Source organism: Haliotis rubra, unplaced genomic scaffold (assembly GCF_003918875.1).
Source record: "Haliotis rubra isolate DU_JTF1 unplaced genomic scaffold, ASM391887v1 Scf126, whole genome shotgun sequence".
Classification (NCBI taxonomy): Eukaryota; Metazoa; Mollusca; class Gastropoda; order Lepetellida; family Haliotidae; genus Haliotis; species Haliotis rubra.
Window position 1 is genome coordinate 802,661 of NW_025765181.1, and position 12,052 is coordinate 814,712.

The 12,052-nt window shown below is 39.9% G+C and overlaps 1 protein-coding gene across 1 annotated transcript in view; it reads right to left on the bottom strand.

Annotated features, from left to right (window-relative positions):
- Nucleotides 1–12,052, bottom strand: part of LOC124266479 (golgin subfamily B member 1-like) — a 153,812-nt gene that overhangs the window by 1,906 nt on the left and 139,854 nt on the right. Inside the window, 16 exon segments of the mRNA XM_046701269.1 lie at nt 644–709; nt 964–1,098; nt 1,441–1,704; nt 2,072–2,202; nt 2,654–2,800; nt 3,285–3,372; nt 3,631–3,764; nt 3,767–3,773; nt 4,098–4,505; nt 5,157–5,309; nt 5,896–5,991; nt 6,516–6,638; nt 7,396–7,572; nt 7,880–8,065; nt 9,253–9,414; nt 10,442–10,537. Of these exon segments, the coding sequence (XP_046557225.1) occupies nt 644–709; nt 964–1,098; nt 1,441–1,704; nt 2,072–2,202; nt 2,654–2,800; nt 3,285–3,372; nt 3,631–3,764; nt 3,767–3,773; nt 4,098–4,505; nt 5,157–5,309; nt 5,896–5,991; nt 6,516–6,638; nt 7,396–7,572; nt 7,880–8,065; nt 9,253–9,414; nt 10,442–10,537 (2,373 nt within the window).

Consider the following 12,052-nt stretch of genomic DNA (forward strand, 5'->3'; position numbering starts at 1 on the left):
GTTGCCTGGTTGTCTGTGTGCTGTTGTACCTGGATGGTGTGGATCGTTGCTGGCAATATCATTAGCTGAACTGACCAAACAACGGGAGAGTTCTATGGATATACAACTTCTGTATTATTAATACGAGTGATGTTTCCGTGTAGCTACTAACACCGTTATCAAGCATGTGAGCAAAACGTCGCTCATATTAATAATTAAGAAGTTGTATATCCATAGAACTCATCCCGCTGTTCATCACACAAATTTCCACTTGAAGACGTTAATTGCTGAATTGTCAGATCAGACCTGTTTAGTCATAGGCAACTATAATTCAATTTGTCATGAGAGAACTTGACCTTGATGCTAAACTTGACCTTGATGCTACACGATCACTTGTGTAAATACATAATGGGATGAACAAGACTACAGAACAAACTGACTTCTCTGAACACAGGATTACTTCCACTGGCCAGAAATGTCATTCATCTGTCCAGACCATATGTCTGCATCCTAAATAACCTCTAATCTCGGCTCACCACATCAATCACATGATGCCTGGTCCAGTGTGATCCTTCAGTCCATGACATAGTTGGTGTTTTGCTACAGCTAAAAAACTTTCAGTCACTTAGCTTATTAAATAACCTTTCAAAGGAAGGTAACTCACCGGTCTGTAAGGAGGAGGGACTTCTTCAATGAAACTTGCTGGCACAAGGCCTCTCTTGCGATTTATCTGAAATAAACAATGAGCTCAACGGTGAGTGAAAACATAAATATAACATATACTAAATGTCACATACTGAAACCAGAGATGCACTAAATTAATAAATCATCCATACAAGCCAATACTCCCAACAATTTTTGTTTTGAGCAAATATTCAAAAATAGATTACAAATTGATCCATTTCAAGCTTAAAGATATTTATTAAAACTAATGATGTTGTTACTGTATTTCAAGTATGATACTGGAAGTGAATGTTTCATTACCTGGCCATGATAGAAGCCATCCGGACGGAGCTGACCGAACACTTCGATGACATCTCCTGCCCTGAACGCCAGTTCATACCCTGTGTTATCATGCGGGGAGTGGTGGCTGGGGTCGTAGTCGTACACGCCCATAAACTGCAAAAACAAAGATAACAGAAAATTACAAACACAAGCTCCAATATCTTTCTGGAATTTCTGTGTATGTAAATGAAAATCAGCAGCAGAAATAGTTATACAGTTTTAGTTCATTTTGAAAATAATTTCAGATAGAAGTAAAATTTAATAAAAGACATCATTTTCAAATATTGAAAAACTAGCTCTTAACAAACTGTTTCCAAATGGTAAACATTACGTCTATTATTAAACAATAAAAGACAATTATTTTATACCTTGATACAATTAGAATAAAAACGTCTTTGAGTAGTCATCCAAGTCTACCAGAAAGTAATCCGCTCACACAAGGGGTCTACTACTTACCAGCCTCTTCTGTGCCTGGTCATAATGTCGACCAGACAAAATGGAGGTCAGATCTGGCTCTGGGGCAGCCTCATTCTCGCTTCTCTCAATGTGAGGCAGTTCAGTGGGTTTGTACAGAGTCTCCACCAGCGTGGAGGTCTGCCCCGAGCTGCTGACTGTCTGCATGGAGAAGTGTTGGTGCTGGCTGTGGTCGATGTTCTCTATCACAGACTTTGCCAGGTGGGGACTAGAGGGCTGCAGACACAGGCGGCCATTCAGGTAGATCTGTCAAGTAGGAAGCAAGTCAATGTTCATTTGTGTGACAATCAGCAAGGTTTGCAGAACCTCTGTTAGGGAGAACATGATAGATTTCTTGAGTAGAGCGCCACTGCTTAAAAATATAATAGCTACATATAAGTACAATGAGTTTTGATTTTTCTCCTGATCACAGGAATCAGTCAACACGGATGTTATGACAAACATATGATCATAAATAGGGCTAAATTGAAGAAATCTGCTGATGAAGGCATGTTGCTGGACCAAATTATGACCTCCATGTCATCCCCTCTTCCCTGAACAAGTACAGTTGTATCCCACGTGAATGGTCCACGTAACCCCACCAAACCTCAACAAATACAGTTCTGTATCTCACCCTGTAGCCTACAACCTGGGAGTTGTTGCTACAACCAACTTCATCAAGATCTGGTGGTATCCATGACAACATGATACCAGCCTCGCCAACCAGCCGCTCCACATGGAATTGTCTTGGAGCCTCAGGTGGACCTGCATACAGAACAACATTCAACCTTAAAAGTATTTCAGTTACTGTCCTAGTAGCACCCTGACCAATCTTAAAGGGAGACCAATGGGGTACAGGGAGATTTAAGTTTAATCATATAAGACCTGTTCTTAATATTCTAGACTTGTTTACTATTGAAAATCCATGTCGGTAGGAAAAAGGACACTTAAAAGAAAGAAAGTTTAGATTTAGTTTCTAGTCTTCCAACATATCTGAATATAACTCCAGACTCGTGTGTAGTGTAGCTGAAATATTTTTTGTCCCATCTTAACCAACACATAAGTCCACATTTGGTAGAATTGACAAATATTGCCTTACATGCAGATGTTAACATTTTTATTTTCATTCTTCATTTTATTTTAAAAAGTATCATCAAACATAAGATCATCATAAATTTCCACCATTATGCCACATTTGTAAATATCATATACTGACCACTTCTCTGGGGGGGTTTAAACATGGGCTTGTGTGAGCGTGTCTGAGCAGATGTGGAGGACACCAGGTGTTTGGGTGTCTGTGTGCCATGATGGGTGAGGCTACTGGTGGGGGTGGACCTGCTGCTGCTGCTGCTGCTGCTGCCCCCTACAGGAAGGAAATGATGAAACCTCAACAAATAGTTCAGCATCCAGTGTGATATGAAATTACGTACATGTTCATCTTCCGTCAGATACAATGTGCATGACTCGACACAGATCCTAAATGTGGATCACCTTAAGTTGACACCAGGACGTAAGCTATAAACATTAAACAACTTAGTCTATTCCTGTTCTCACCATGTTTCATACACACACATCAACTTCAATGTGGAGTTATCTCCCTTGAGATATACAAAATATGGAATGTGGAATGTGGGGAGAGACATCATACAGTGAAATTTGAGTCTCTGTCATATGCTTCAGGGAGAGACTGATCATACAGCAATATTCCAGATCTTTGAAAGTCACATTGTCATGTTGGGATTCGAACCCGGCTTCAGATCCAACGCTTTGACCACTAGGCTACCCCACCGCCCAGATGAAGCTAGACCATATTCAACATCTGAGACACATCCTCATCCTGTACCTACCATGTCTGGGGGAGATCTGTGGAGCCTGCAGCTGATGATACATCTCCGTCACTCTCTCCGGGCTGTTGTCTTGGTGAGGAGGCTGGTTCTGGGGATGACAGACATTTGGGATGACAGTCAAGGACATTATTACCATTGTCATTGTGTAATGATCTATCCAGAAACCATGCACTGCTATATGGTCTCTGATTTCTGTACAGTTTCTACAATGTCAGTAATGACTGTTACTAATATAGTTTCATGAAGTAGAAAAGTTAACATGTCTGGTCATGAGTCTATCTCTGCACACATTAAGTACAACTAAGAGAGTAAATATTCAGAAAGGCATCACTCAGGTCATAGTTACCTTCAGGTGTTTTAACCTCCTCTCTTTGGGTGTTCCATGGTGTCCATTAGAACCCAGTCCTGCAGGCTGGAGACATGTGGCAGGAACCAGACCCGCTCTCCCGTTACACTCCACCTCATAGTAACCATTCTCATCTATTGGACCTGCAGACAGAGGAGTGAAGGAGTTTGGTTTAACGCTGTGTAACAGTATTTCAGTAATATCATGGCATGTTTAAAGGAAGCCTTAAGTGCTGCAGATCTCAGTTGTTTACTGATTTGGTTAGACCAACAAGCATGGCCTACACACACAGATGTGGAGGGGAGGGACCTGTCCTCTTCCAGATCAAAACCAGATTTCTCTTCTAAACTATTGTTGAAATTATTGTAGATTCTAATGATCTCATTGCAGAGTTACATGGCTTCCAAAATTGTCACATTGACTTTTGCCAGCTGTGTAGATTCTAAGGAGATCTGCAGAGATCTCACCTGTGACCTTGACCTGTCACCTTCCTGCAGTCGAAGCTGCAGACTGGGATGACCGGTAGATGATGAAACGTCTGGAATGTAGTCTGTGATGGCCACAAAGTGACTGGCATCTGGCAGATGTCCATATTTCTCCCTCATGCTGTTGACCAGTCCACCACTGCCCCTTGGACTCAGGTTGTTCGCGTTGATTGAGCGTTGGAGAATTCCCTGGAATGGTGACCTTCGACCCATCAAGTGGTCAGCGGATTTGGGCCTCCTCTTGTTGGCAGATTCAACACTCCCCATCTCAGGGTCGCTGGACAGATCCCGACTGTCTGATAGTGATGAAGACGAGGACCACCGCCCAGAATTCCTCTGGTTCCTAATAAAGCTGTTGACGTCAATCTTCCCTGCCCTTGGACTATCAGCCTGAGAGATACAGGAATGACAACATGAGCAAGATAGGATTGTGTGAGAATACATTCCTTAGAGAAGGCTGTTATTTCAATATAATGCATCTGCATTTATGGTGTTATTAATTAAATCTACAAATATCTGAGTAACAGCAAAATATGAAATCATGTAGAAAACCCATGCTGGCTTATTTCAACCAATAAGTTCCAATCAAACTGCCTGTTTCACACTCCAAATCCTTAATGGACACATTTAAGTTTTTGCAACAAGCTGCCAAAAGCAAACCTTCATTGCCCATGATCTAGTCTGGTAGAGTGATGAAGTTAACATGCTATATACACATTGCATTTGTCTGATATAAACACAAGGGCAATTTGAGCAGCCTCATGAAAGTTTCTTCTATAGGTGCATGTTTTGTCGGTATGGGTTGTAATCTATATCTGAAACTATGGGCTCAACTGGTGGACACATCATCATTGAACTGGGTGATGTCAAAGCGAGAATGGACACAGACAGAGGTACTGACTGACTGACTGAGTTTGGTTTTACCCCGCTTTTAGCAATATTCCAGCAACATCACGGCGGAGGACACCAGAAATGGGCTTCACACATTGTGCCCATGTGGGGATTCGAACCCGGTCTTCGTCGTGAGACAGAGGTACTGACCCGATTGGCCTGTGTGTAGGGTGAGAGGGGGCGGTAGTACTCCTCATTCTCGGTGTCCTGCTCAAACTGTTCCAGTTCCTCCAGAACCGAAGCCAGGTTCTCCGCAGTCTGGCACCGCTTCAGCTCCTCTGCTAGACGGTGGATCAAAGCATCCTGTAATTAACAGGTGGTAGTTATTAGATTGGCACATGGATTGTCCTATTTGTTTGTTTGTTTGCTGTCTGTCACACTCAGTATTCCAACTATATGATGTGGCCTATCAATTATCAAACCTTGGCCAGACAATCCAGTGATAGCACCTTGAGCAGAAATCTATGCCGTTGGGATATGATGTTACAAGTCTGACCAGCAGATTGATTTGGTCACCTCTTAGGACAAGCATAGATTGCTGGGCCCCACGGGGAGGACTGTAATATACAGCTTACCTAATGACATATCCCAATACAAGAACAGGCACAAATGTACCAAGTATGCAAGTAAACAGATACCCGGTTAACAGCAGCACCAGTCTGCCACAAGAGGAGACAAAAGCCATCATAGTGCAAGTATTAAAGGGGTATTTTCTATGCTGCATGATAGTTGTTGCCATTTTGTGAAGTGGTGCCCTGCCCCCATGGAGAAGTAAGTACTGTGATGTTTTTTTTATAATTTGACTGAAGTGCCATGTTAGATATTACATCATTCCTCAAGTATGTACTGATGCTTGAGGTAGGTGACTGGAGACTACGATGATCCCTACCTTCTCCCTGCACTTCCTGCTGAGCCGGGCCACCTGAGCCTTCAGAGGGGAGATGGCCATTACAGCCTTGTTCTTCAGTCTCTCCATCTCCTCATACTGTTGGACAAATAGCATCGTTGTCATGGCAACTAAGAGAACCACAACTGATAAAACATAGTGGGGACCACTACATAAACGAAGATGTGAATGTCCCATTTGGCATTATCCATGATAAATCAGTTTACTGGGCTCTCATTTACTCTATTTTATTAATATGTTATGATGTTGGTTAATAGTTAGTATTTATTGAAAGAAAAAGAATACAAGTATCCATGAACAAGAAAACCAATATCTTGATCCAGTTACAGGTCATGTTTGAGTGAAACCACTTCTGTGCAAACCAGTCTTCCCGATCCAGTTACCTAAGACATCTTGACAAGAAACCTCACTCTACCATGCTATACAGCAGACAATAAACACTGAGCTTAGAAGACTGAACATCCTTCAATAGACAAATGCTGACGGAAGGAGAAATGAATCTGGATTCATCGAGCAGTAAACTCTAAGAAGCACCTAACTCCTGAGTATAAACACCTCTGGATCTGATTCCCTAAAGACAATATGTGATGAAGAGGACTTGCCCTGGATTTAATGTTATGATAGTCATCCTGCATGGACTTCAGGTGATTGTTCTCCTTGTCAATGTCCGCCATCTTGTCCTGGAGGTGAACCAGCTCCTGCTTCAGCTGCTCAACCCGCTCCATCTGGCAGCCATATTGGAAAAAGCAGACGCAGTGAGCATGTGCAGAAGGGACACATGGCAGACTGATTTACAAGCAGCCACAGTGATGTGCAGGTGATGTGCATGGTACCAGTGAACATAAGCTTGGAACTATGAGAGAGAGGCCACTCAGGACTAATGTACCACTGAATTGGGGAAATATGGACAGAAAAAAAATTAACTGTAACAATTGAACATAGAAAACTTTTAAGGGGACATTATTAGTAGTAATATATATCTTGTGAATTCTTGGTAGATAATGATGAATAATCATGCAATATCTAGTCTCGCATACACCCTGAAAAACAAGCAAAAAGGCAGCCCAATACAGATATAGGTGGGTGAAAGGTAAGGACAATGGCAAATAAACTATGAAAAGCATCTGGTGTCGTGAAGCTTGTACTTGTGCATTGAATGTGGCAGTGAAACAGAAGTGTGCGGATGATACCCAGTCTAAACCTGGCTATGGAAAGATCTTTAAACCATTCCTAGCCAACACATGTGAGAATCTGTGCACACTTATCAAAACCTTGGGAATTCATCACCAACCATAAGTGGTTCAAATTGAAAAGGCAACAAAAACCGTGACCAGTACCAACTGAATGAATTGGTGCATTGTGTCCAAAAGAGAATGAAAATCATGAGTAAATGTCAGTCAAGAGTTCCTTCCCATGCACAACAAACCGTGCAGAGTTATCCCCCATGAGCCAAGGTAGCAACAATGGAGCTTGACTGATTACCCGGTCACTGAGAAGTCTTGAAGCTCCCTCCAGCTGTCCTTCAAGGGCATTATTTTCTGCTTCCTTCACACCAAAATCTTTAAGACGAAGCCTCAAATTTTGAATCTCATCTTCAAGATCTTCTTTCTCAGCCAGAACATGCTTATATTCTGTGCAGACACTCCTCAGATCATTGAGCTGCGTGGGGGGACATTATAAAGGTTAGCAGGGTTAGTGAAGCAAGGTGGGGCACACAGCGTTCAGAACACTGCTGCTAGTTAGAAGCATGCAATCACAGACTGATTATCTGGCATTTAATACGTGACTGTTAGTAAAAAGTGTTAACATGTGAAAGTAAACCTTTTTTTATCAACTTGAACTTTTATCTCAATTTTCTATTCTTAACCACAACAGTATCAAAAACCAAAACATCCAATAAATCTTGACTATCTATATGACAACTCTGACAATGTTATAATTTGACAACGGTTTGACAAACACTAACCTGTTCCCGAAGTTTGTCGTATTCTTCCTTCAACTCCATTAGCTGTTCGTCAGCATTCTCCAAATGTGTTACTTCAACCTCCAAATTTCTTAGACTGTCAAGTGCGTTGGCACGCATTATTTCTGTCCTATCACATTCCTCCTTCCATCGAAGGACTTCCCTTGTTAGTGTCTGTATCTCACTAGTCTGGAAGGAAACATCACACTGTGAACGAGACTAAACCAACAAGCTGAACCAAACCTTCATTTTATGACAATACATCAAACAAACCATTAATGAGTGAGTGAGTTGGGTTTTACGCCGCTTTTAGCAATATTCCAGTAATATCACAGCGGGGGACACCATAAATGGGCTTCACACATTGTGCCCATGTGGGGATTCGAACCCGGGTCGTCAGCGTGACGAGCCGATGCTTTAACCATTAGGCTACCCCACCGCCCTACACCATTAATGAACTACTGGTAAATACCCTAATGAAACAAAGAAAATGTGTCAGTGTGATGCCAAGTCACTGACTACACACCAAGAGCATAGTCCTCTATTATTGGTGGATTTCAAATAAAGTCTTATCAATGACTACCATATTTACTTGTGCATAATACACTCTCTTTGAAAAAACAAGTGTGTAAACCACATAGACAATAAATAATGATTTTTAGCAAAAACGATACTTGAAAGTTTTGTTTCAATATCATTCATCAACAAGCTCAATCAATTTTATTTAACATTTTGGAATTTTCAAATTAACTTAAACACAGATCTATTTGCTAAGTTTGATGATTGAATATTTGCAAGTATGACTTCAATTTGCCCTATAAAATATCCATATGAATAACACTGTCTCTGATTAAATCCTAAGGCCAAACCAATTTTATTTCTTGTTTTACGGATCCACCTGTCATATTTTTTCAAGAATAAGAAAAAAATAAATAAATTTCCCCGTTCAAACAATAAAATTTTCCCCGTTCAAATAATAAAATCCTGATGTTTTTATCGGCCACAAATGTAAAGTTACAAGAAAAATGTTTTTTTAAATGTTTTTTGCCCCATATACTCTTCATAAATTGCCAAAAGTAAAATACTTTGAGTATTTAGAAGGAATATTACTTTGACTGGTGATTTTATTTTTATTTTTTTCCCCTCCTGCCTTTAGGTTTTCTGAGGACAAAAATCCGTAAAACAAGAAATAAAATTGGTCTGGCCTAAACATGTTTTTTCAGAAATGCAAAAATATGTACACTTTTGATAAGAATGTAATAAGTTGTTAGAAAGTAGGTCTTGACCATGTGCACACCAATATGAAACAGTCCAGCTACACAACTGGACATGAATACTGGTGTCTGAAGGAAGGAAGTTCTATGTCATGTACTCACTTTAGCTGCTATTTCTCTATCCCGTTTGTTAAGTTCTGTTCTAAATGCTGCTGGGTCTTCCAATATGTCTTCTTTCCGATATCCTGTGTGTTGTAGTTCAGACCTAATGTTGACTAGTTGTGACTGTAAGTTCTGTACTATGTCCCTGTCGCTTTGCTTGTTCTGAAGAACACAACATCATGGATCAGGCTTTGTCATTTGTTTAATCAGCCATACTGAGGGTGCCTCTCTCTCCAGGCAGGAGTATTTTGTTTGTTTTTAACGCTCTGTAATAGTCCAGCTATATTGTGGCAGTCTATAAATTATTGAGTCTGGACCAGTGATCAGAATCATGAGCATCGATCTACAATTTTCAACCAAGTTTTCATTTTACGCCGCTTTTAGCAATATTACAGCAACATCATGGCGGGGGACACCAGAAATGGGCTTCACACATTGTACCCATGTGGGGAATCGAACCCGGGTCTTCGGCGTGAGGAGCCAACGCTTTAACCACTAGGCTACCCCACCGCCCCCCTTTTTTTCTTCTCTTACAATGTGCATGGGTTGCCAAGACCAATTTTATGGATAGTGTAGATTAGTTTGTCTCAGCATCCAATTTGAGAACTCTTGAGCTCTATCAGTATGCCCAGCTGGTACAAATACATTAGACTAGGATTTCACAAAACAAGCATAACAATGTGTGCTCATAAGATAAGGGCTAAATATTTTATTGATTTTCCACTTTTGTGAGAAAAAAGACAGAAGATTGAATTCAAACACTGAAGTACTGGCATCTGCATTCTGGATTAAATTTCATGGCATGCAGTACATTGTAATACTGTTTAACAGGGTTCCACACCAGGAGAAAGAAAAGGCAGTTGGTTCACTCAAAACTAAATACAGCAAGCCTGACATACATTCAATGTACACCTCCATGGACAAATTTCAGTATATGCCTTCATGAACCATATTCCATGGACACCTTCTCAGACATATTTTCAATAGACACCTAGATGGACATATTTTCATTGGACACCTTCATGGACACATTTTCAATGTATTCCTTCTTGGAAATATCTTGACACCTTCATGGACATTTTTTCAGTGGACACCTCCATGGACATATTTTCAGTGGACACCTTCATGGACATATTTTCAGTGGACACCTTCATGGACATATTTTCAGAGGACACTATGATGGACGTACCTGGTTTCTGAGCAGTTCCTCTGCCTCAGACATCCAAGTTGTAAATGTATCAATGTGTCGTCTCTTCTCCTCTAACTCCTTCTCTAACTTATTGATCTGTAACAACAACAGATGCATTTAAACACCTATCACACCTGAATCCATCACAGCAAACCAGTATCTTAATGTCAACCCAATACCTTAGTGACGATAGTAAAAGTTTTACTGATGGAGTGTGGTTTTTGGTACTGTGGAATTATTCCCTACAAATATGTATAGCATAAGTACAGTGTCAGAAGATGAATTAAAGTTTACTTATTTTTCCAGATTAATAATTGATGAAAATCAAATTATTTTCTGTACAAATTCAGTAACTTGTTGTTTACAATGTTTAGCAATGCTACAATAATGTATCGTTGAGCAGATTTCCAAGAGTTTGCACCAATTCGCATCACTCCAACAATTTTGTAGCAATTTTGCAACAGTTTGACTGTTGTTTTGTTTTGCATCACACATTAGTTCAAAATTGGCGTCATTTGAATTTGCAGGACTTTTGCAATTAGTTTTGCACCATTTTTGCATCAGTTTGATATCAGTTTGCACAGATTTTGCACCACTCTGGCACTGGTTTTGCATCAGGAAGATGAAAGCAAGCAACATTGGTCGTGTACCAGTACCCTGTAATGTTCCTAATGCAGGAGACCAAAGTGAAGCCCAGATTTACCCATGGTCTGTCAAAATCATGTTTTTTCCAAAGTTAAAAAAGTCGACAATCAACATAATTTGTCTCTCGTGTTCAGCCAAACACTGATATTGTGTTAAATCCACTTGTATCTCTGGACCAATGTTACCTTGGAGCAATGCGCAAATGATTGTTAGTTGAATCACATCTTCACTGTACAGTCGGTCCAGATATACAATATATCATGTGTTCAAAACTTCAACTACCCTTCGACCAACATGTAAAATGAAGATGTGCTTCAAGCTTAGCAGTTATGCAGTGACTAGAATATCTACACGTTCAGTGACTATCCTGATCATAAAATTGTCAGATAGATTTCTACAGCTACACTGTACCTTTACATTGTGTATAGATGGATTTACTAGGCTACACCTTCATACAACAGTCATATATTACAACATTAACATATTTTTACACAGATACAAAGATTTATAAAAAAAAGACAAATATGTACATTGAAACAAATCTACATGCAATTTGATGACTATTTTCAATGAAATAATATGAAAAATGAAAAGTGCTTATTCCAACACCAGTGACATAAAAACTGATGAAATGAAACATTCTGTATGAAATTAACTGAAAAAAAGTATATTGATAAATGAATCTTGCTGTTCTGACAACCATATTTTTTTGTTTACGCTATGCGTCCCGCCTCCAGTGTGCTGTTGCTAGGCAACTAATCAGTAATTTGCTGGACATCAATCAAAAATCTAAACTTCTTCATAATTATCAATTCCAAAAGAAATCAACAAGTTATTCTTATGAATTCAAAGAAATAGTTATCCTTGTTAGAACTAAAAGCAATTATATTCTACTAAATTATCCATTTATACAGGTTACACAAAACATCAGCAAACTACCGATTAGGCGCAGGGTAAAACTGAAAG